The 26,035-nt window shown below is 44.9% G+C and overlaps 1 protein-coding gene across 12 annotated transcripts in view; it reads left to right on the top strand.

Annotated features, from left to right (window-relative positions):
* The window catches only part of ACYP2 (acylphosphatase 2), a 219,599-nt gene that overhangs the window by 153,552 nt on the left and 40,012 nt on the right, over window positions 1–26,035 (top strand). Inside the window, exon 5 of one of the 12 annotated variants that reach the window (XM_024109677.3) lies at window positions 18,778–18,835. The exons of the other annotated variants lie outside the window; for them this stretch is intronic. Coding sequence (XP_023965445.1) covers window positions 18,778–18,835 — 58 coding nt within the window. The remainder of the gene's footprint in view (window positions 1–18,777; window positions 18,836–26,035) is intronic. 12 annotated transcript variants of the gene reach the window in all.

The raw sequence follows: 26,035 nt of genomic DNA, 5'->3' as shown, positions 1-26,035 counted from the left end.
GGAATTGTGAGTATGTGAACAGTTCCGTGCACCTGGAGTAATATTGATTTTTATAGTCATGAAGTCACTAATATTTTCACCAGATACTTGCAGATTCCCTGAATATCTGTTCGATATCCCAGCTGAACGTCACACCAAATAGTTGTGTACAGGCAAGGTAGCCATTTGCCCAGTTTAAGTAAGCATATAAGACTCTGAATCATCTCTGCTGAATGGGGACTTAAGTAAGAATCTTCTTGGCCATAATATTTAGGCTTCCTTGTAATCATTTCTAAAAAAACCAGAGTTGAAACATGGGGAAATGTCTCTTTTTATCTATGTTTTAAAGGGCTATAACATTTAAACTTCTTTGTTTGCTGTATAGGATGTGTAGTTCTCTGTTTTCACACTAGATGTCAATCTACTTGCATATGTAGCAGGTAGTGTATATATTTTGTGCATTCTAGATTTTTCTTTCACCCAGTGGACTGTCTTCTATTTCCCCCCTAATTTGGAAAGGGATTTAGATCACTCTGCAGAGCAAGGGCTGAATCAGAGTTTCAAATATGCATCTTTGCTGGCTAATATTGAATATGACAGATTCAGACTAACACGGCTACCCCTCTGATAATTGAATATGATGTCACTTTTTAGCAAGACAGCTGTCACCAGTTGATTCAGAATTGCCAAATGTAATTAAAGTATTTTCAGTAAAGTTGGTTGGAGAATTTTGATTGAAAATTAAATTTCAGCATCAAATGGAAATTAAATTTTGAAATTTTTTAGTGAATTTATTTTTCCATTTTCTGACCAGCTGTAATTTTCAATTTCATGTTGAAATCTATTCCTGATAACTTCTTCTTGCTATGTGAACATAAAGAATGATAAGCTGAGCAAACTGGACAAATCTCTATTAACAGTGTACTGTTGGCCTCAGAAAATCTTGGGTTTTCAAGAACAAATTCCGGATTCTCATAAGAACGTAAGACTGGCCATGCTGGGTCAGACCAATGGTCCATCTAACCCAGTATCCATCTTCCAGTATGGCCAGTGCCAGGTGCTTCAGAAGGAATGAACACAATGGGCAATTATCGAGTGATCCATCCTCCATTGTTCAGTCCCAGCTTCTGGCAGTCAGAGCTTTAGGGACACCCAGAACATGGGCGAATGCCTTTGATGGACTTATTCTCCATGAATTTATCTAATTCTTTTTTTAACCCAGTTATACTTTTGGTTTTTCACAACATAATCTGGCAATGAGTTCCACAGTTTGACTGTGAATTGTGTAAAGAAGTACTTCCTTATGTTTGTTTTAAACCTGCTACCTATTAATTTCATTTGTGACTTCTGGTCATCTACACACAAAAATAAGGTTTAGTATTTGTTATATGACAGCAATGCAATTCAAATTGATATAGTACATTGGTCCCCAAACTTTTGAGGGTTGCACCCCCACTTACCCTTGTCCATGCCCCTTCTGCCCCCCAGGAGCCACGGCCGGGGTCAGGGCCACGACTTGGGGGGCAGATGCTGACGGGGTAAAGGGGCTGAGGCTTGGATGCAGCTGGGGGTGGGGCTGGGGCTGGGAGCGGGACTGAGGCTGGGGGTGGGGAAAGGGGATTGGAGCCACAGCTAGGCTCGCAGCAGGTTCAGCTCTGCTCCTGGCCTTGCCCCAGCCTCAGCCCCGGGCCAAGGCTGGGGGGTGGCATGGGGCTGGGAGTGGAGCCGCACTGAGGCTGGGGACAGGGACAGGCATGGGGCTGGGAGCTGGGGATGCAGCTGGGGGTGGGACCAGAGCAGCACCGGGGGCGGGGAGGCACTGGGTGGTGCTCCCTCCCTGTCCCATGGGTGCTGGCCTGAGCCCCACTGCGCTCCCCGGACGTTCCTCCACGCCCCCCTAGAGTGTCGAGCCCCACACTTTGAGGACCTCTGATATAGTACCTTTCATTTCAACACTGGCAAATGTCTACCAAGAGCATTTTAAATGAGCAAAACAAGTCAAAACATTAACTGTTAAAATTAATTAATTTACTGTAAGAATGGCATGGCATGGCATATTCCCACCCTCACTTCTGTGCTGCTGCTGGTGGTGTGGCTGTCCGGAGCACCCAGAGAGCGCGGCTGCACCCAGACCCCGACCCAGAGACTGCCTCTAGCCCCTCCCCAGACTGCCTTCCCAGCCAGGGAATGCCCCCCCATGACCTAACCCCCCCGAGACTGTTCCCCATGCACTGGCTGCATCCCCATCCCCATGCCCCAGTCCCCTGTACCCCCCTCCCTACGCCCGCTGATCTTCTACCTTGACTGTATCTAGCTCAGCCATGCAGCCTGCCCTGCCTGCCAGCCACTGCAATCCTAGTGGCGGAGAGCCTGCTCCAGCCAGGGTTACTGGACGGACCTGCAATCCTGTGAGGTGGGGGAGATGCTAAGCACCCTGGCCTCCCCCTGATGCTGCTGGGCCCAATCCTGCTAGGGGAGGGTGGGGCTGATGCTGGGCGCGATCCTGCACCACCCCATTTTTGCACCCCACGCTGGCTCTGCACCTGGAACAGGTGCCCCTCCTGCCATGCCCTAGTTAGAGTCCTGAGGATGTCACATGGGCTGCAGCTGTGTGCTGATTGGGCCACAAGTGGCCCACAGGCCACAAGTTGAGAACCATTGCATCAGAACTATATTCATTTTGTGTACATTTTATTAAAAAACACTTGAAATGAGGCCAATTAAACACAGTATTAGTCTTCAAGCCTGGAGACTTAGGTTTTAGCTCAAAACTGACTTAGGGATATGTGTGGCTGATGTTGGTGCTAGGATTTAGCTGACTGGTCCAGTTATCTGTAGGAATCCACCAATTTTAAATATTTTTAAGAAGTGCGTTCTCTATAAAAACAGGAAGAACATCAGAGCATCAACAAGTCAGAGTTGGCCAGTTCAGTGATATCACTTCCTGCTTCTGACATTTCTGCTTCTGTTCTGCTCTCATTAAAGCCAGCAGCAGCCGCTGCTTCAGTGATAGGTTTGGAAGGAGGGAATATAAAGGGAGAGGGAAAGAGAAGAATAAAATTCAAGGGATATACAGTAAGTTCTTTAAATTATTTTATAGGAAATATATGTAACATGATGAAGCTTTAAGCTACTTTGCACCAATTTTTGAAAAAAATTCTAAGTATTTTCCGGGGGAGCATTTGCCCAATTACCTTAAAATTCATGATTTTTCAAATTCTTCTTTGAATAATCTTGCGTATTCCACTATGTATTAGGGTGCCTACCCATTGGCTGATGTCACAAACGTCCATTGCCATGGTTCATTGCTAGCTGAAGTCCACTCCTTCTTCCCCCAGCTCCAAAACAAAAATATAAGATGAACGGCAACCTGTGTATTTCAAAAAGGACATCAGGGATTTAAAGTCTTGAAACAGCATTGTTTGTCTAGTCATTAATATGCAAAACCTTTACTGCTGTTACCAGAGCTGTGATAATCAGTGTTCAAACACCCCAAGGGGAGAACAGGTAGTTTAACCCCCCAAAAATAAACGGTTAAAGCAACTGATTGCAAACTGTATTATCAAACTATAAAAGTATATTGAGTAAGGTGTTTTATTAACGTTCATAATGTTCTGAACTCAATGGTCTTTATGAGATACGTACACGGACTGTGGTTATGAATTTATGTATTCATGTATATAGAATGCTTATAATTTGTGGTACAGTCAGGCAGGGTGGGGCTGCCTGCCCAAAGAGATGAGCCTAGCGCCAACCACCTAGCGATGTACAACCCAGGGAAAGACGAATGATGAGCCATTAGAGTTAATGGGAAGACACTGAGACAGCCTAGCTAGAATTTTCCCACCCTGAATAACCATGAGTCTCCAGTCCAGGAGCGGGATGTGGGGGCGGGAGGAGAGAGAAGAAAAGGAAAAAGCCCTTTTAAAAATGAGGCTTGAAATTGAAATCTGCATTCAGAAACTGAGGGACAGTTACTTGGTGAGTGCTATCCGTGAAATGCTGGATCCTTGCTATGGCTAGGGGTACGCTGGGAAACTGCAAAGGCAATAGGTAACTTGTATTGGAAAAGGGATTTTATCTAATGTAGAAGAGTAAAGCCTGTGTCTTTGTTTATTTTCTGTCTAACTTGTATATGTTTGCTTTCCCTGCTCATTCATGTTTGAACCTGTGGTTTTTCTATGAAATAAACCTGTTGTTGATTTTTACCCCAAGCAGTCTCTGTTGTACAAATGGTGTGGAGTGTGGGTTCCAAAGTGAGTTGGTAACCAGGGGGCTGGTTTCATGCCTCTGAGGATGACGAACCAGAGGGGAATGGTCTGAGTGTCTGATTTTTAAGAATTCAGGGAGGATGGATTTTGGTGAGACTCAGGAATGGCTGTTGGTGTCACCCTGCATAGAGTAAGTAGGCTGGTGTAAGCCAAGGTGAGAGCATGTGCTTATGGGCAGGTTACTGGTGTCAGGGATCTGAGCCAGAGCAACCCAGCATTAAGGCACCCCAAGGTTGCAGCGCAGGCAGTGACAGAACCCTTTACTGATCTGGGTGACCCCCAAAATGTCACAATAGCTAGTCAGCTTGGCAATGCAAATGAACAGAATAACTGTCAAAAGACTGTAAAGCATCTCAACACATAAAGAAAAAGGAAGTTGTCATTATTTAACATTTATATTGTAATAACATCCAGAAGCTCCAATGAGGACTTGGGCCGCTTGTGCTAGGCACTGTACAAATATATGTAAAGATCCTCTCCCAAGAAGCTTACAGTATTTAAAACATGCACACACAATGTCTGCCCCATAGTTTTCAATGTAAATATTATTACATTGTGATTTGCAAACAAAATTCTCAGTTAGGTACTTCAAAGTGATTAAGCATCACAAAGTTTGTGGGCCTGATTCTTATTTACACTAAGGCCCCTTTACCCATCTCTGGCAGTGCAAAGGGACCTTAAACTGACTGCAAATTACATTTACAATCACTTTAAGGCCTCTTCAGAGTGTCAGTGTACTGTCACCTTAGTTCAATTGGGCCCTATATAGCTAAAAGATAGATATAAATATATACAGGTAACCAAACTGTCAAAGGCCATGTTCTCCCACCCTTACTTACCTTTTGTATTCCCTCCATGAATAGTTTCTTTGAAATCAATGGAACTATTTAAGGAATAAGATATTACTCAGTGCAAGTTATAGTTTGTTTCTTGTCCTTCCTCATTCTTCATTCCCTCCTTTTTGTTTGGTACCCTCATTTATTGTGTCGTGTCTAAAATTAGTTTGCAAGCTCCCTTGGGCATCTGCTTGTTTGGAATAGCACCTGAAGTACTTTTAAGCACTATAAAAAAGTTTATTGGGCTAATAGTTTACCTAATTCTTTTGACACAAATAAATATAGCATGGTAGGAAACTATTGTTAATATCATATGCAAAAAGTGTTGGCTCAAGCTGGCCTGGTAAGCTAGTACTGTAGTACTGCACAACAGTTACAGGCCAGATTTTCAAAAGAACTCAGCTCTATTTGGGCACCAAAATAAGTACAGGAAAAGCTTTGTTATCCGGCATGTTGGAGGAATGGAGGTGCCGGTTAGTCAAAAATTCTGGTTAACTAAGAGTTATACTTACCAATGGAATACCAATTTTCAAAGAATTAGAATACAATAAAATGAATAAAGTATAAAATAGTATACAGGTACTCACCAATCCAGTGGCAGTACTGCACTGCAGAGTGGTTGGTTTCTTGAAGCACTTAGGTGTATACAAGTAAAGTTTTCTATAAATTAGGTTATCTTCTGACACTACATATCACTATGGGCAGCGCATGGCGTGCACCCAGATCACTAAAAATATACTTAACACTAAAACTAGACTGAACACAATTTAATCTTCGATGATTCAGCAGGCACTTCAGGGTCTTGCAGTGCCTCAGGGTCATCATTATCAACATCAATTATCATTGTAGATGTAGAAGGTGTAGGTAGGGTTGCCAGGTGGCCAGTTTTCTACCAGAACGCCCGGTCGAAAAGTGAGCCTGGTGGCTCTGGTCAGCACCTTTAAAAGTCCAGTCAGCGGCGCAATGGGCCTAAGGCAGGCTCCCTGCCTGACATGGCTTCGCACGGCTCCCGGAAGTGGCGTCATGTCCCTCCTCTGGCTCCTAGGCATACGGGCAGCCAGGGGACTCCGCACGCTGCCCCCACCCTAAACGCCAGCTCTGCAACTCGCATTGGACATGGTTCTCAGCCAATGGGAGCTGCGGGGTCAGCACCTGCGGATGGGGTAGCACGCAGAGCCACCTGGCCACGCCTCCACATAGGAGCAGAAGGGGGGACATGCCGCTGCTTTCGGGAGCTGCCTGAGGTAAGTGCCACTTGGCGCCTGCACCCCTGTCCACCTCCCATGCTCCAACCTCCTGCCCCAGCCCTGATCCCCCTCATGCCCTCTGAACCCCTCAATCCCAGCCCAGAGCACCCTCCTGCACCCAAATCCCCTCATCCCCAGCCCCACCCCAGAGCCTGCACCCCCAGCCAGAGCCCTCAGCCCCCTCCCACCCCAACCCCCTGCCCCAGCCCTGATCCCCCTCCTGTCCTCCAAACCCCTGGGTCCCAGCCCAGAGCACCCTCCTGCACCCCGAACCCCTTATACCCAGCCCCAACCCAGAGCCCGCACCACCAGATGGAGACCTCACACTCCCATGTCCCAACCCCCTGCCCCATCCCTGATCCCCTCCTGCCCTCTGAACTCCTCAGTCCCAGCCCAGAGTACCCTCCTACACCTCAAACCTCTCATCCATGGCCCCACCCCAGAGCCTGCACCCCCAGCCAGAGCCCTCACCCCCTCCCACACCTCAACCTCTTGAGCCAGCCTGGTGAAAATGAGCAAGTGAGTGAGGGTGGGGAGAGTAAGCAGCAGAGCAAGGGGAGGGATAGCTCAGTGGGTTGAGCATTGGCCTGCTAAACCTAGGGTTGTGAGCTCAATCCTTGAGGGGACCATTTAGGGTTCTGGGGCAAAAATATGTCTGGGGATTGATCCTGCTTTGAGCAGGGGGTCAGATTAGATGACCTCTTGAATTCCCTTCCAACCTTGATATTTTATGAGATGGACTGAGCAGGGGGCAGGGCAAGGGTGTTCAATTTTGTACAAGTAGAAAGTTGGCAACCCTAGGTGTAGAAGATTGGGCTGAATCTGTAATGACCCTATGACACACCCTGGAAGGTGCTTTTTTGAATAAATCCCTGATATCAGCTTACTTACTTGTCTTCTGCCTCTTTTGCATAAAAGTAGAGTGAAGAATGTCCAATGCATAACCTCCTGGTCAGAATACTCGTCCCGGTTACTAGATTGAAGATTTGTATTGAGAGATATCAGAAATGCCAGTTAATAGAGCTTTCTGGTTGATAAGGTGCCAGATAACATGGCTTTTACTGTAGTGACATTTTTCACAAGAACTGGGGTGAGATTCTGTGCTGTATCACTGAGATACACAACACAGAGCTCACAGTGTAGGAGCCGGGGGGTGCTAAAGTGACTCTAAGCTACCATTTGTGCCCTCATGACCCTGGGCAGCTGAAGACTGTAAAAGTTTGGATATGGGTACTTACTTATTCAGACTTTGCACCTTGAGCCTATCTCTGCTGTGAGCCAACGCTCATTGCCAGAATGATGGTGGCTGCACTGCACGTTAAATCTAGTACAGAGGCTATATATCAGAGTAAAATGGAGTAATCTACAGGTCTCTCACAGAGACTCTAATTCTTGGAAGGGAAAAAAAAGAATGTAAAGGTCATTTAAGCATTATCACTTTTCTCTCTTGTCTGAGAGTGACAGATTAGTCCTTCCTAGCAAATGCACCATTTAGTATCTTAACAGGATGGTACATTGCACATCCTAAAACGGATTGAACTATTCTCAGAGTTTTTCATTCACTACCTCCAGCAGAGAGTGTGTGTGCGCTTATTAGGAAAGAGAAGCAAGAGTCAGAATTCATTAAAGAAAGACGATACTACTCAAAATCCTGCTTACAAAGTTCATTTTCTCACCATGAATTTTAAACCTTTCTTTTTTGCCAAATGCTGATTGTAATAGGTTAGCTTTCGTTAAAAGGTTAAGGAGTGTGGCATCTGAGAAGATCTTTGGGAGGTAACAAAACAGTCATTTGTGTCAAGGTTTCAGTAAAAACATTGCATTTTTCAGTGTATTTTGTTTAAATGAGGCAGTAAGTTTCTTGTACAAGTTTGGAGATTCAGATAGAATCTAAATAACAATATTTGCTTGTCTGTCTGACTTAAACCACTAAGCCTTTCGAGGTTTGCTCATTAGTATGTCTCCAAAATAAAAAATTTAGAATTACATTTTAATGTCAGGACTTTAAAAACTGTTCATTATTCCAGCTTGCATCTAAAATTCAGTCTCTGCTTTCACCTGTAAATAATATTTATCATGAAATTAGCAATAAATCCCATCAAATCCCACTATGAAAATTCAGTATCTTATAATTATGCTGTAATTATGTACACTTGAGGTACACAAACAACCTTAACTTTGCCCTGTAGTGAGGCCATATTATGATTTAAATATGATTTAACCATATAATGATTAAGGCATTTTATTGCTGTTGTTCCAGGATAGACAAAACTAATTCTGAAGACACAATAGATTTTGTTCTTTTTTTTATGTCTTTCCATATCTCAATATATTTTAATTTCTTTTAAATGTAATCTTAACTCTGAATTTCCTGGGTTTATAATGATTAGGTGTGGATTTATTACAACATCCCTGTAATATATTTATTCTTAAATTACTGATATTTACCCTCAGCCTTATCTGTATCTTAATATAACTTTTTGTCTTAAGAATTTCCTTGACTTTTTAATAGTTATTAAAAATGCCATATATATCTAATGATTTGAAGATATGTTGTATCAACCTTAAATCAGGTAAAAAGATTTTTTACAAGCAAATTTACTGGTACACCAGAGCAGTTCAAAGCAAGCAGAGTGTACTGGTGAATGTGACTCTTAACTTCAGATTTACTTATTGGTTTAGTGGGTTGTGTAATAGAAATTGGCACTATGTAAAGGCTTATGTCTCTGCACTTTAAGGGCTCCCCCTTAACTATGCTCCCATCTCAACTCCCCTGGCAATACTACCTCAGTGCACAGCAGAGCCAAGGCAGTGTGACATTAGATTCCTTCCAGCCACTGATGCCCAAGTTAATGTGCACACAGAATATTTAAAGTGCAGTGACATAGGCCAAATATTCTACCAGTTAGAACTTTTGACAAATGTGTGCAGTCTCTCTCATAACACTAGCTCATTACAGTGAATGTGATAGTTGCATGCAAATAAACTGTAGAAGAAGGTTGGTGATTGTAACCTCAGAGATTAGGACCAATGTCCCTAATTACTTGAGCTGCTGATCTGACTCTATCTGAAGCCTATATAATCACAACACTTAGCTACAACAACAGTTAATAATTTATCTTGATTATAACCTACATTCTTCAACTATAATCTGTGCACAAGATTTCAAAGAATAATAACTCTACAGAAAGCTTGAAGAGTCTGTGTTACTCAGTTATTAAAATAATTTGAGATTAAAGAAAGACCAACATGAATACTAAATTTCTTAAATAATTACATTTTAAATAACTTTAACTCATCAACTTATTAATGGATTTGCTTGTAAATGCTCAGAAAATTCATTTTATGCTCAGAGAGAAAGTGCTGTAAATTTGGAAAGGATATATTATATTTTTCATACATAACAGAGGTTTAATTCTCACTTTAAATGTAAAGTGGAACTCAATTATGGAGATTTCAACTTGTGCCTTGAGTATTATTATTTATTCATTATGTGAACAGCATCCAAAATTTTGGGAGGTGCCTCACAAGCCAAGAAGTCAGACATGATCCTTGTTCCAAAGAGCACAGAACCTAGACTATACACATTTCACACAAGAAGAGAGGAAAAAAACAAGTAAAAATGGGGTGGAATGAGGAAGGACAGAGCTATATAAATAAAATCATGTAGTGACTTGGTTGGTTTATATATACTCCTTGGTGGCTAATTTTTTTTATATATATAATTTTAACTAGTTCATTTCCTTGCAGAAGTTCCATAACTTCATGACTTTCATGACCTCATATTCATAGTAGTAACCAGGGCTGCCAAGAGCGGGTTCGGGCCCCGGTGGAAAAAAAATTTTCGGCCCCCCCAGCAACAGCTGACTAAACAGGGCTGACTAGAGGGGGGGGAAGCCGGGCCATGGGCCCCCTTCCGGACTGCCAGGCCCCGGTAAGGCGACGGGGGGGGGCAAGCCGGGCCCCAGTAATTTGTACCGGTTTCCCCCCCCTCGTCGGCCCTGGTAGTAACCATTATGCTCAGTAGTAAGTTTTGCAGAATTGTGCCCTAAATTACACCAACAAAAAGAGTTACAAGATATAATATGCCGCACTGCTGGATAATGGTTGAATATCAAAGCTATGCAGTTTTTTATATAAATTATATTTCTTGTTGTGTTTTATTTTATCTGTGGAGTTTAAATTTCTACCTATGTTATCTCTGTAGAATTTATTATCTTACACTAGCTGTTTCTTGGAATATCTTTATATAATATCTTGGTGCGACTTGTTCAGGGACCAATAACTCTGTCAAAGTGATGCCTTCTGATTACTTAACAGGTTCGAACTACAAAGCTGAATACTTAAAATACTCTTGAGGCACCATTCTGGCAGCGCTATAGGTGCCCTGAACTAACCTCACAGAGATATAAAAGAAACCAGATGTGAATATAAAATGTCTGGAAAGAGAAATTAAACTTTCCTCTTGACAGTTTAAGGCTAAAGAACACAGTAGTTATTGTGGATTTTTATTTTGTTTTAGCAGCAATCCCTGGTACCCACGAATACTAATCAGAATACCCTCAGATTGAAACCATTGCATTGAGATATCCTTTTGAGAAAGGGAGTCTTTTAGGAACTCAATCGCTCATAATGCCACCTCATCAGTGTTTCTAGAATTACTACCACATTTCCAGAGGTACCTGAACATTTCAGAAATGCTTCTATTTACCTCCTAGCACAATCCCTCCTGTGTACTTACTGCTCATGATATGTTGAGGGTTTATGTAATCTTCTGTTATAAGAAGGTTTGACTTGGAGCAGAGATCCTTATGTTAAAACATTTAAATAAAGAAATTTATTTAAGGCCAAATCACACTTGGAGTTGCAGCTAGCAAGGGATGTTAAGAGTAACAAGAAGGGTTTCTTCAGGTATGTTAGCAACAAGAAGAAAGTCAGGGAAAGTGTGGGCCCCTTACTGAATGGGGGAGGCAACCTAGTGACAGAGAACGTGGAAAAAGCTAATGTACTTGATGCTTTTTTTGCCTCTGCCTTCACAAACAAGGTCAGCTCCCAGACTACTGCACTGGGCAGCACAGTATGGGGCATAGGTGAGCGCACAGGATGTGCCGGGTGTGCCCAGGCACACCCTAATCATGCCTGAGCTCCATCTGGGAAGGCTGTTCCTCCCCCCTCCCCCGCTGGAGGCTCGGAGCGGGGAGGAGGACAAGGAGGAGGCTGCTTAGCACGCCTGGGGAGATCAGCTGTTGGCAACTGCCAATTAGCTATTTAGCATGCTGCAGCAGCCCTCATCAGCTGTTTGGCTGGCTGCAGCCAATCAGCTGTTTGGTGTGAAGTCCTGCCTATCAGCTGTTTCCCCTGCCCCTACTGCAGCTTGGAGACTGCAGGCAGAGGTGAGTGAGTCTTTCTGATTTTCAGGGTAGAGGGGGCTGGGCTGGGCTAGGGGGGACCAGCAGCCAGGGAACGGCAGCTTCTGGGCTAGCTGCAGAGGGGTGGGCAGTCTCTCGGCAGGCGGCTGCGGGGGAGATGGGCAGGCAGCTTCTGGGCTGGCTCCAGGGGACTACTGGGGGGTGTATGGGCCAGGACTTTCTCAAGGACTGAGCCAGCCAGTCTCAGCCCACCCTGGTGTTTCCCCCAGGACCTGTGCTCCCCCTTTAGCCAGGAGAAACCAGCTGCAGACCCCCTTAGTGCTAGGCAGGGTGACAAACCAAAGGACATGGCTCCTTTAAGAAAAGTTCTTCCTTGTGTCTTTTGAGTGAAATTGGGCTGGGGCTCGCAGCTTGCCCCCTCCCCTTTCTTTACCTGTCCAGAGGGGTTTCGCTCCAGCCCCAGCTGCAAATGAGCAACCTCCCCAAGCCCGGATGCTGCCCAGTCCCCTCCCATGGAGGCTCTGGGAGCTTCCAACCCCTATGGTTCCCTTATGCCTGGGAAAGTAATGCTTGCCCAGCTCAAAGCTGTTTCCCCCTCCCCCACGCCCAGATCAAGCCTGTCTGAGGGGCTTTTCCTCCAAGAGGAAATTTATCCCCTCCCCCGCCAATCCGCATCCCCTCCTGCCAATGTAAGGAAGGATTGATTCTCTTCCCCTGGATCCCCCTTTCCCCTCCCCCCCCCAGATCCTGGGGAATTCCTTCCCTTGCATCCATCCCTCCGTATCAGCTTCAAGTCAGGAGATGCTGCCCTGCTTCACCTTGGGACACCTGAGCTCCTCTTGCTTCGGGGTGCTGGGCTGCTGCAACCCGGTGGAGTAAGCAACTGGCCCCCACTCCCCTGCCTTTGGCCAAGGTCCCACCAGGGGCTCCCCTCCCACAAAAGTTGTAGAGTGTGTGACGGAGTCAAAGTGGGGGTGGGCTGCAGCCCTGGGATTGGGAAGAGTTGGAGCGACACAGCAGCCACACAGCAGGATGAATGAATGGGCCATTTCTATGCTGGGCTGTTGAATTAAATTTCTCTCTGTGTCCTGGCATGTAGTTTCTAGGCTGGCTGCAGGGGGTGGGGTTCGGGGGAGACAGAGCTGCTTTGAGTGCATGGGTGGGAGCAGCTGCTAAACAGAGCTACCAGGAAGTGGGGAGCAGAGAGAGATGGGGAAAAGGGATGCAGGTGGAGAACAAGAACTGGGAAACATCATGAAGGGGAGATACCAGTGATAGACACACTTTCAATAACTAGAATGAAAGTGTATAAATGTTGAAAATAGCTTCCCCTCAAAACTGGCAGAGTAATCCTCCAGCACCCACACCTCACCCTTAAGGCAGGAGGGGCAGAAAGGAGTGAGCAGCTGGTGGAAGGCATTTAGGGGAGGGAGTTTGCAAGAAGGAGGTTTTCAGCGGGGGTCTAGGGGGATGGGGCAGGAAGAGGTGGAGTGGGGGTGGAGCCTTGGATAAGGGGGTGAAGCCAGGATGGGGCACCCACCGGCAAAACCAAAAGTCAGCACCTATGAGTCGGGATGACAGGGTCCCCCCCCGCCTGCACAGGGTGTATTTGTTGCCTGTACAAACTTCCCCAGCAGCTGCACAAAGTTGTTGTAATTGTGTCACACAGTGAACCCCATGCTGCTACCAAGACCCCCCTTATTCCCCTGCCCAGGCCCACCCAGCCAATCGCTGCCTCCCCAGCGCTACACGTGACCTTTGACTTATGTCAGTCATAGCGCTCTTTCATCATTGCACTCCAGCTTGGTTGGCGCTCCCTGCGCCTGCCCCGTAAGTGCCATCACGTCATTAGTCAAGGGGATGTCCAGGGGGTGGGATTTGGTAGGGACTCTATTCTGAGCGGTGGCGTGGTAAGGGGGCTGGGCCGGGTCAGGGGGGTTGGATATGGGCCTGACAGTCTTGGGGGCAGTCAGGGGACGGGGAATGGGGGCGTTGGATAGAGTGTGGAAGTCCCAGGGAGCCTGTCAGGGGGCAGGGGTGTGGCTAGGCATCGGGGGGGGGGCTGTCGGGACATGGGGGTTGGATAGTTGTTGGGGTCCTGGGGGGACCCCCAGGTGGCGGGCAGGGGACAAGGAGCAGGGGGGTTGAATGGGTTGGGAGTTCTGGGGATTCTGTCAGGAGGCATGGGAGTCCTGGGGGTCTGTCTGGGGGCGGGGGTGTGGCTAAGGGTCGGGGCAGTCAGGGGACGGGTAGGGTCCTAGGGAGGCAGTTACAGTGGGGGGGGGGTCTCAGGAGGGGGGGCAGTCAGGGGACAAGGAGCAGGGGGGGTTGGAGTTCTGAGGGGGGCAGTCAGGGGGTGGGAAGTAGGAGGGTGTGGATTAGAATGGGGGCAGGGCTTGGGCGGGATTCCCTGGGTGCACACCCTAATGAAATGTGCTGCACACGCCTATGGTATGGGGAGGAGGTGACCAGCCCTCTGTGGAGAAAGAAGTGGTTCCGGACTATTTAGAAAAGCTGGACGAGCACCAGTTGCATCCAAGGGTGCTGAGGGAGTTGCCTGGAGTGATTGCAGAGCCATTGGCCATTATCTTTGAAAACTCATGGTGATTGGGACAGGTCCCAGGTGACTGGAAAAAGGCTAATGTAATGCCCATCTTTAAAAAAATGAAGGAGGAGGATCCGGGGAACTACAGGCCAGTCAGCCTCACCTCAGTCCCTGGAAAAATCATGGAGCAGGTCCTCAAGGAATCAATTCTGAAGCACTTAGAGGAGAGGAAAGTGATCAGGAACAGTCAGCATGGATTCACCAAGGGCAAGTCATGCCTGACTAACCTAATTGCCTTCTATGAGGAGATAACTGGGTCTGTGGATGAGGGGAAAGCAGTGGATGTGTTATTCCTTGACTTTAGCAAAGCTCTTGATACTGGCTCCCTGCCAGCAAGTTAAAGAAGTATGGGCTGGATGAATGGACTATAAGGTGGATAGAAAGCTGGCTAGATCATCGGGCTCAACGGGTAGTGATCAATGGCTCCATGTCTAGTTGGCAGCTGGTATCAAGCGGAGTACCCCAAGGGTCAGTCCTGGGGCCGGTTTTGTTCAATATCTTCATTAATGATCTGGAGGATGTCATGGATTGCACCCTCAGCAAGTTTCCAGATGACCCTAAACTGGGAGGAGTGGTAGATACGTTGGAGGGTAGGGATGGAATACAGAGGGACCTAGATAAATTAGAGGATTGGGCCAAAATAAATCTGATGAGGTTCAGCAAGGACAAGTGCAGAATCCTGCACTTAGGACGGAAGGATCCCACGCACTGCTACAGACTAGGGACCGAGTGGCTAGGCAGCAGTTCTGCAGAAAAGGACCTAGGGGTTACAGTGGATGAGAAGCTGGATATGAGTCAACAGTGTGCCCTTGTTGCCAAGAAGGCTAACTGCATTTTGGGCTGTATAAGTAGGAGCATTGCTAGAAGAATGAGGGACATGATCATTCCCCTCTATTCAGTATTGGTGAGGCCTCATCTGGAGTACTGCGTCCAGTTTTGGGCCTCAGACTACAAGAAGGATGTGGAAAAATTGGGAAGAGTCCAGTGGAGGACAACAAAAATGATTAGGGAGCTGGAGCACATGACTTATGAGGAGAGGCTGAGGGAACTGGGATTGTTTAATCTGCAGAAGAGAAGAACGAGGGGGGATTTGATAGCTGCTTTCAACTACCTGAAAAGGGGTTCCAAGGAATATTGATCTAGACTGTTCTGAGTGGTAGCAGATGACAGAACTAGGAGTAATGGTCTCAAGTTGCAGTGGGGGAGGTTTAGGTTGGATATTAGGACAAACTTTTTCACTCGGAGGGTGGTGAAGCACTGGAATGGGTTACCTAGGGAGGTGGTGGAATCTCCTTCCTTAGAGGTTTTTAAGGCCCGGCTTGACAAAGCCCTGGCTGGGATGATTTAGTTGGGGATTGGTCCTGCTTTGAGCAGGAGATCGGACTAGATAACCTCTTGAGGTCCCTTCCAACTCTGATAGTCTATGATGCTATGAAATTGGGAGAAAATCCTACCACTGATGAATTCACAGGCAAAAATTCCCATTGACTTCAGTGTGCCCAGAATTTCACCCATTTGATTAGTAAGTGTGGGGAGAAGACAGTGAAAGTAAAAGTAGCTTCCATATCAAACATTTACCATTTGATCCTTATTTGTGAGATTCCTAGAAAAACTGCATGCAAACATTTTCAGTCGATATAATAAATAAATTAAAAAACTTTAGCAAATTTGGCCCCAATGTTACAAACACTTAGATATGTGAGTAACACTTTATTAATGTTACTAGACCTATTGAGCACAATGAATAACTCGTGCATGAGTATTTGGAGGACTGGGCCCGTAGGCCCTGGTTCATCAAGGTACTTAAGCATTTGCCTAACTTCACGCATGTCAGTAATCCCCATTGATTTAGACACTAGATATGAACTGAATGCATCAAAGTCTCCTGCAGAGCCCTTTCTCGTTCACTTTCTGCCTTACAAGATATACCTGATAAGGTTTTAGAAAAGAAGTGATAATGTATTGTATTATGTGACAAATAATATGTGAGCTCAGACTTAAAGGGCTTGATCCAAATCTTTTGGGAGTCTTTCCATTGATTTCAGTAGGCTTTGAATCTGGTCTAAAGACTGCATCATAATGCAGATGCAACAGGGGGCAAACGTAAGGTTGCATATGCATTGTTCGCATATTCTAACTTTTTCTAACTTTTGAGTGCTGAACGGTACCTTTAATGTTCCCTCAAAATAGAAATTCTTCGTTTTTTATAAAGAAATTCCACCTCTGTAACTATTTGGCTAGCCACCCCTAAAATGTCTGGTTCTGTAGAAGTTGCTCCTGCACAGCTCTGCCTCATTCATTATTAATGTTACTCTCTGAGGCACTTCACACCCCTTCAGATCACCCCTCCAGGTAAGGAGTATACAGGATCACCAGTGTTTCTTTTTGGTTGACCAAAGGGAATGTAGTAGGAAGAGAGCCTGAGACATAAGCACTTGTATCAGAGGCCTGGTATGAGGCAGGACCTGCTTATAGAATTTGGCAAGAATAGGGCTGAAATTGCAAAAATACACATTTCTAAGAAGTGCTAGTAACAAAGTACTCTCGCAAACACATCCCGATATTAAGTGTTACCAGAACATTCTGATATCAAGGATGGTACAAAAACATTCCCCAAGGATAACAGGAACACACTGACCCCTCCTAAAAGATAAGGTCAGGGTAACCGCACATAATAGAGATGTTTTAATTTAACCAACATGTACAAAGTGATGGATAATAACTAGCCACATGAGAGGGCAGTAATTAATTATGTCAGGGGGGCAGTACTAACTTGTTTATATCGGGGTATAAAGATGTATCTCAGAGGGAGTATTTTTGACTGGCCTAGGGAGGAATAGAAAGTCCCACCGTTTACTGAGCTGGTCCGTTGTTACGGGTTTACATGTATTAGTGGCCTGTTAGAGTCTGTGGGATACTAGTACCATGCTTTGTCAACAATAAACCTGGCTGGGTGCCTTCGTCCTTAACGGATCTTGTGGTCATTGGGAGGTTTGCTCAAGGTCTGCCGTGCTAGCTGTCTGCGCAGGGCTGGAGCGGCACACAGAGGGAACATGCACATGCAGCCAAACATCTATCAACATCTAACCACAGGGGAACGCTATTGAATGATCTGTGGTGGTGCCTCTGCTGTTCTGTCAGCTCCTTCTAGCCTAGAGGGTGAGTGTAAAAATCATGTTGGCCACATTCCGTGGATGCCTACCACAAAAATCTCTTTTGAACACGATTCATCTAAAATAAATTTGTCAAAAAAGACCAAATATTAGAAAATCCAAGTAGCAGATATACATAAAGCTATTCATGCAAATAGGGATTTCTTTTTTAAAAAATTACATTTGCACTTTCAAAAACTGAAATTGTTTTATCCCATAGCACAGTGCAGTTTCATTATTACTTGAAAAGATTCTGTCAGGAATTAAGAGTTCTGTGTTCGCAAGCAAACAGGGGTGCTTTTGAAATTCACAGCTATGTCTGTTAATAACATGTAATTTCTTTGCATTTGGAATCCTTCAATTTACTACTTGCTTAAAATGTTTAATATACTTTTTGAACCTCTCCAGGTATTTATATCTCTTTAACCAGCAGAGTGTTGCTAGATATTTCTTCATCAGTAATTGCATCTGTGGATTCGCACTCTTTGGAGCATTTCACTTGGTGCCATGAACTTGGAACCATCTAGAAATCAATTACTTTTACAGCTACATGAATGACCCTACTCGGATCCAAGAAGACCCAGCAGATGCCATATAATCCATTATAGAAAGTGTTTGTTTCTCTCTCACAGTGCTGATTTAAGTGTTCTCTGTTGTGACTGTGAGCTTGGACAATCAGCAATCAAGGCACCATTCTCTACCGCAGACCTTCATTGCTGGCCTCAGTTTCATCTATGATTGGGTCTGAGTCTCATCCTGGAGGCTCTCAGATTCATGAATCCACTCTTGAGCCTATGGACAACTCCCAAAGAAGGGCTCATTCATCATCACCTGACACTTCAGCTATAGATTCTCCAGATTACCCTGAGGATGTTTTGCCTTACAGTTCCGCCATTATGGGGTTCACTGCAAGTCTGTTATCCTTATGGGTTTTATACACTGTCTTCTTATGTTTTAACCATCTAGGGACCACCCAGTTGCGAGATTATCTGTAAAGCCACCTAGATCTCCACCTCAAATGTTTGAGGAAGAGGTCCTCTTTTTAAGGGATTCATATCCACCATTGCTCATATAGATTATGATCCCTCTCAAAGAGACAGTGAAGAGGAAAGAAATGATGAGGAAAGATGCTGATGACTGTCAGGGTGTCCCTGTAAGTTTGTTCCCTCTTTCTTCAGTTTTGCTCTTACTAGGCTCATCAGTCCTATTTGTCCTTTCTTATTCACTTTCATTTCTCTGACCCTTGGCAGCTCTTTGCCACATTTGATTCTGTTTAAAAACACTTCCTCTTGTGTTCCCTTCTTTTCACTCTGCCCAGGATCTACTCCCTCTTCTGGCCTCTAGAACTGTGGACAAGCCTGGCCTGGGGAAAAGAGGTATGGCTGATGAACTTTTACAACACAGTGATTCTTGACTGCCAAAATTGCCCCTTGGGTCCACTGGCAGTCATCATAAACTAGATCAGCCTTCATGCAGCTCTAAATTGCATTGTGGTACAGAGTAGGGGCAAGACAACTCTAAGATCAGTGAGAGGCCACTTTTGTACACCTACTTCTGATCTGTGCCAGATGCTTCTTGGGTGCAGCTCAGGATGTAGATCAGTATGTGCATCTGTTTATCCAACTAAGCTCCCATGAGAACAGTCATTGTTCTTCACTTTAAACCTAATGACTTTGTGCACTGTATATGGCTTATATTAAGGCAACATAATGATTCACACCTCTCAGATCTCTCTTGCTCACAGCAGAAGTAATTTGTGCTGAGATGGTGCATAGCGTACAGTGCTAGGTTTGGCAAGTTACATATTTGTATGCATGAGGTCTACTCCCCTTGTCCCCCCAATTATTTCTCTCCACTATGCTTGTTTCTGAAACCCTAAAGAATCTCTGCATGTGTTTCAGAGACAGAATTAAGTTGGCTATCTTCCACCAAGCACCCTGCTGCTGCATGGCTTTGTCTACATGTTTTCTAATTGGCACATACATGCACTACCACTGCCATCAATAATTTGACTCTATTTGGTAGAAATGCACAATATGCTTTTTGTGATAAAAGTATGTGCTTTTGAATTCTGTGAGAGGAGAGAGAACCTCTGGTTCCCATATTCAGTTATCAAATACAATTGACCTTTTGGTACATATAGGCAGTACCAGATTTACCATGACACCACTGGCGCCATGGCACTGGGTGCACGGTCCAAAGGGGCCTCGGCCCAGCCTACTCTTCTCCGCCCCCTCTTCCCCTGCTCTCTCCTGTGGGGGCAGAAGCTTGATGCTGCCGGCTTCTGGGGCTCCTGCTGCAGCAGGGCAGGCTCTGCTGGCAGACAAGCTCCTCCCTCACCGTGCTGCATTCACTCCCCTCCCCCTCTCCCTGCCGCCAATCAGCTGTTTGCCTGCAGGAGGGAGGGGGAAGAGCAGAGCCTCAGCACGCTCACTGCTCCGGGGAGGAGGAGAAGAAGGGGCCTTGGGGAAGGGGCTGGAATCGGGGCATACCCCCTCCAGCCCCCTGCTATGAACACCCCTACGACTCCAGCCCACACCCCTGGCCCTCTGCCCACCCTGACCCCTGCACCCCCTCACACTCCCCCAGCCCCCTGCCTTGACTCCTGCACCCCCTTCACACACACCCCAGCCCCTGCCCTGACCCCTGCACCCCATCACATCTCCACAGCCCCCAGCCCTGACTTCTGCACCCCCACACATCCCCACCCCCATCCTGAGCACCAAACAGGAGCTCCTGCATCCCCCCCTTCCCACCTGCACCCCTTGCACCAAACAGAAGTTGCCCCAGGTAAGCACTCCACACCCCAACCTCCTGCCCCAACCCTGAGCCCCCTCCTTCACCCTACCTCTTGGCCAGATCCCACACCCCAACTTTTTTTTACAATATTTGGAAAGATCATTAAGTGGTCCGTTGAGACCCTCCATGATTTTCAAGTGGTCTGTGGAAAAATAAGTTAGACTACAAGAACAATCAAGGTATCTCACTTTCTTTTCATTTACTTGCTTTTACTTATGGGAGGAGGATGAAGGAAAAAAAGAATGAAAAACAGGGGCGGGGGGGAGATAAGAGAGAATGTTCTTTTTCTTGGCTGGAGGGGCCTCAAAAATGAAGCTGAGCACTGGGCTTGAGGGCCCCACTAACTCTAAACCCACCACTGGCTGTCACGTCACCTGGGCTGGGGATACTGTATCAGCTAATCCCCACAGTCTCCAACCTACCTGGGCAGTACAGCAGACATGGCCCTACGCACTAGCTCCTCTCCACTCCCTAGCCCACCCACCACTTGCTTCCCCCCCTGCTTAAGGCTTAGTCCTCTCACTTTTAAAAATGATTGATTGCCCCTCCCCCCCCCCCCCCCCCCCAGCTTTTCTGGCAGCCCTGTTGCCAGGTATCCAGTTTTAGACTGGAACCTCCAATAGAAAATGGGACCTAAGTGGCCGGTTAGCCGTGCTGACTGAAAACAAAGTCCGGTTATAGGAGTAACCACATTAGCCTCCGCTCCTCCCACTCCCAACACCCACCCCAGAGGGCTGGAAGAGAACCTGTCCTCCTGCTACGGGAGGAGGGGCAGCTCAGTGCAGAGAGAGATGAAGAGAATGGGCTAGAACCAGGTAAGTACCTGTTCTATGTGGGCAGGGGCGGAGGGATCCTGTTTACCCCCTCCCCAGCCCTGCTGCACTTGCAGTTTACCCCTGACTCCTCCCTTTCTCCAGAGACCAACCTTAGCTCCCGCCCCACTGTGCTTTTGCCCCCGGCCCCTTTTACAATCATTCCCCAGGGGGGCCCACAAATACGTTTGGCACTGGGCCCACAAAAAGTTAATCCGGCCCTGCATATAGGACATATTTGCTACTATTGGAGTCAGAACCAGTTTTAGCATTTTGGGCTATCCTCCCGCTCCTCAAACATAACCTGTACAGAGCAGATCTAAGGATTAGCAACATGATAAATTTGAAGACTAAATTGGCTGCTTTACAATTAGTGTAAAAGTGGGGGAATCTTTAGGTTCTTCTCAGCTTCCTGCTGCATTTTGGTCATTAAAAAAAAGTTTTTCTGCTGCTGAAGCAAAGAAGTAGATATTAATATTTAATTGAATTTGGCCCTGCCAAGTCCCAGCTGTGATCATATAATTTGCCTTTGTCTAGATTAAAAAGGGTGTTTCCTCTTCATGTCCATGTTTGATTTCTTTGTCTAAGTAGCTAAATCCAAACCTTGCACATCTATTTACTTAAGGCACTTACTATTGTGACTCAAGTATGCCATAAATATCCTACCAGCAACATAGATACTTTTGCAATGAATCAGGCTCTAGAATTAAGTCCTATAAATTAACACCTGAAGAGGACATTAGTTAAGTGGATTCTAACCCTTCATAACTATGTCCCATATATGTTACTTGAACTCATCATCCTTAAAAGATTTAACAGATGATGCACTGTTAACAGTAATCACTAGAATGGAAATGGGAATGCACAGTAATTATTAATTTATGGCTTTTTCTTATAAGCTTAAGAATTTTACATCATGAATAAAAGCATAAAATTATAATACTATTGTCACATTCTGGGTGCAGTCCAGACTAGTGAGGGGTTGTGTCACCGCCTGTCCTGTAATCTGAATGCCTTGAATGCACGGCTGCTATGGCTCACAACCTGGACATCAGCAGCCGGCCTACGAGCCTGCAGTGCATATGCCCAGTACATCCCTGGATTAGCAACACTGACTCCAGCAGTCTGCCTCCAGCACACCAGCCCCTCCCTGGCTTCCATCTGTCTTGGTTACTACTTGCAAGTTGACCCCAATACATTCCCAGTCCTGAATTTTCCCAAAACTGTGGGCCTGGAGGAGTCCAGCCATCTCCTGGAATACTCAGAGAAATAATAAGGTTTGTTTGCTACTTAAAGAGACAAAAGCAAATTACAGCTTATTGACTTAACGGGTAAATATACCCTTCCCTTCAAGCACAGCACTGAGTTGGTTTATTGTAAAAATAAAACAAGTTTATTAACAAAAGGACATATGCTAAGTGATACCAAGTAGAAGGAATAAAGTTAGAAAGGGTTACAAACAAACAAAAGTAAAAATATGCTTTCTAATGGCTAAGACCTAATTTAACAAGCTACAGTCTTTGCTTAAGGTAGTTCCCTTACCAATCTTCCATTCCCAGAGACTTCAGTCTCTTTATTGAAGGACTCATTTTGCTCAGCTTGCAAGAGCTCTGGCCCCTCGTGCCTGTCTCGTGATGGAAAACTTACAAGTTCTCTGTCCTTGCTTATACAGCATCTTCCAAAGTTCAATTACCTTGTTTCAAGAGGAAGGATGACCTCATGCTGTTCCTCCCTTCCTGTGGTCTTCACATCCCTCTGCTGATTTGTATATAAATGAGGCTCTCATTGTTTCTGGTCACACCTTGCTTAATTTCATTGGAGACAGGTAGATAGCCTCTTCCCTCCTATCTGGGAGGGAATCTTTCTACCTGTGTTTGGTTAAACATAATATCATTAAATATCCATATTTCCTTATGTAGTGTTAAAACATAAATTTCACAGTGATATGAATCATCACGGTGTCATTAGCTTTCAGAGAAGACCTTATTGAATACATTTTTATAATACAGTAATATTGTATATAATCAGTTGATTCCATTACTTATCATTTGAGGTTCAGACCCCCTGTCTTTATAACCCAGATAAAGTTTCTCTCTTCTCCTGGGATGTAGACACCATGCTGTGTCCTCCCCCACTTATTAGCTTGATAGCTGTGTTTACCTTATATGTAAATAGACTTCCATTGTTTCTGCCTGAAAACCAGGGTGGTCAGAAAAGCAAATACACATTCCTTTGTTTGCTTTAGACTGTGCTTTGCATTGCTTACCAAGCACATGTTCATAACAGGGCAGCTCTAAATTGCACCATCTATATACATATTCATAACACCCTGTGCATACATCATACAAGAATATTAATTATCAGTGGGTTATTAATTTTCCAATATCCTCTTACTTGACCCTTTTTAGATCTAGATTATGACAACAGTGTGCTAGGTATAGTGAGTATGTCAGCCTTGATGACTCAGAGTAGTGAACCACAAATGGACCTCTGTGTCACAACTATGAAAACAAAAGAAAAGTTATGGGAATAAACACCTTCAAGATAGAACGGAAATGTCTAAAAGCCATTCCTGCTCTGCTTTGCAAAAAGAAAAAAAAATAAGAGCATTTAAGCAGTAATGGACTCAGGACAGAGTCAGATTATATTTCTTTTATGATACAATAGCTGCATGAAGAGGCAACCTAACATAAATAAATAAAGGCTGTTCTTCCAGTAGGAATACAAAGGAAAATGATGTAATCAGAGCAGAACACTTTTACCACAATAGTAAAGCACTTGCATTATAATCTTACTTATAGAGGTTTGTAACTGAGCCACAAAATATTTTTGCTGGATTATAACTTTCTGTACTAGATTTTCAGACAGAAACGATTTCTTTTTTAAATTAAATGAGAATTATTTTTGACATTTTGGATTATAGCGGGGGAAATTATGATCCCATAACATAAAAATGGATGGAGATTTTTAAAGTTATATTTTTTCAGGCAACTTGTTCATAGTATAGATTATTCTCTTACTTTAGAGGTTATATTTGTGCTGCAAAACAAGGGAACAACAGGGCTGAATTAAAAATGTCATGGCAACCAATTTAGAATATCATTGCTTTTTTAGTTTATAATTCAGCTTTATTATTTTAAGATTGTTGTACAGTATACATGGTTGAGATTTTTTACAGTAGTGCAGGTCAGTTAGTCGTATGTTTTACTTTACTTTAATTTTAATGGAAGATTTGTACCTAAATCCCCTGCATTTTGATGAAAATATACATTTATTAATGTAGTACACAGTTATATACTAAATAGTTTATAGTATTCTGTAGGTATAGAATAATGCCTATTAACAGAATCTGCATTATTCAGACCCACTATCTAATGAACTGCCAGCACAAGTTCCTGTTGACTGGTTCCTCTTGCCTATTGACTTCTGATAATCAGGACTTCCAATTTTCCTGCTACATGTGGTGTGGCCCCACAGTTCAAATATTTGGGTAGATACTTTCTGAGTCAGGAAAAAAAGGATGGTCATGTGACTAAGGTAATGGACTGGGACTCAAGTTCTGGGTTCATTTGTTGACTCTGTTACAGACCTCCTGTGTGACCTTAGGCAAGTCCCTTAATGTCTGTGCCTCATTTTCCATTCTGTAAATTGGGTTTAGTAATCCCTCCTTTCTCCCATGCTGTGTCTGTCTTGTCTTGTAAGATTTTCAGGACAGTGACTGTCTTCTTATATGCATTTGTATTGCTTTGCACAATGGAGTCTAATCTCAGTTGGGGCTTCTAGATGCTACTGCAATACAAATAATAGATCATAGTCTTCATGTCTGACCCTTCTGCTGCTTAGGAGGGGAGGGTAAAAAGGATGCTTTAATCCACTTTCACACATCCTCTGCTCTGGGGCAGCCAAGACCTCAGGGCAGCTCTAAGTTGCTAGCTTCAACATGGAACTTGGACCGATGACTAGGGAGGAGTATGAAAATATTGCTCGAGCATACAGGGGTGTAATCAGGAAGGCCAAAGCACAATTGGAGTGGCAGCTAGCAAGGGATGTGAAGGGTAACAAGAAGGGTTTCTACAGGTATGTTAGCAACAAGAAAAAGGTCAGGAAAGTATGGGACCCTTACTGAATGGGGGGCAACAGGTAAACTAGTGACAGATGATGTGGAAAAAGCTGAAGTACTCAATGCTTTTTTTTGCCTGGGTCTTCACAGACAAGGTCAGCTCCCAGACTGCTGCACTGGGCAGCACAATATGGGGAGGAGGTGAGCAGCCCTCAGTGGTGAAAGACGAGGTTAAGGACTATTTAGAAAAGCTGGACTTGCACAATTTGGGTCCAGATCTAATGCATCCAAGGGTGCTGAGGGAAATAGCTGATGTGATTGCAGACCATTGGCCATTATCTTTGAAAATTCGTGGCAATTGGGGGACGTCCTGGACAATTGAAAAAAAGGCAAATAGAGTGCCCATCTTTTAAAAAGGGAAGAAGGAGAACCTGGGGAACTACAGACTGGTCAGCCTCACCTCAGCCCCTGGAAAAATCATGGAGCAGGTCCTCAAGGAATCCATTTTGAAGTACTTGGGGTTGGAGGAGAGGAAGGTGATCAGGAACAGTCAACATGGATTCACCAAGGGCAAGTCATGCCTGACCAACCTGATTGCCTTATATGATGAAATAACTGGCTCTCTGGATATGGGGAAAGCAGTGGACGTGATATACCCTGACTTTAGCAAAGCTTGTGATATGGTCTCCCACAGTATTCCTGCCAGCAAGTTAAAGTAGTATAGATTGGATGAATGGACTATAAGATGGATAGAAAGCTGGCTAGATCGTCGAGCTCAACAGGTAACGATCAACAGCTGGATGTCTAGTTGGCAGCCAGTATCAAGTGGAGTGTCCCATGGGTCGGTCCTGGGGCCAGTTTTGTTCAACATCTTCATTAATGATCTGGGTGATGGGATGGATTGC

This window comes from Chrysemys picta, chromosome 3 (genome assembly GCF_011386835.1).
Source record: "Chrysemys picta bellii isolate R12L10 chromosome 3, ASM1138683v2, whole genome shotgun sequence".
NCBI classification, from domain to species: domain Eukaryota; kingdom Metazoa; phylum Chordata; order Testudines; family Emydidae; genus Chrysemys; species Chrysemys picta.
This window is presented reverse-complemented; position numbering and strand designations above follow the sequence as displayed.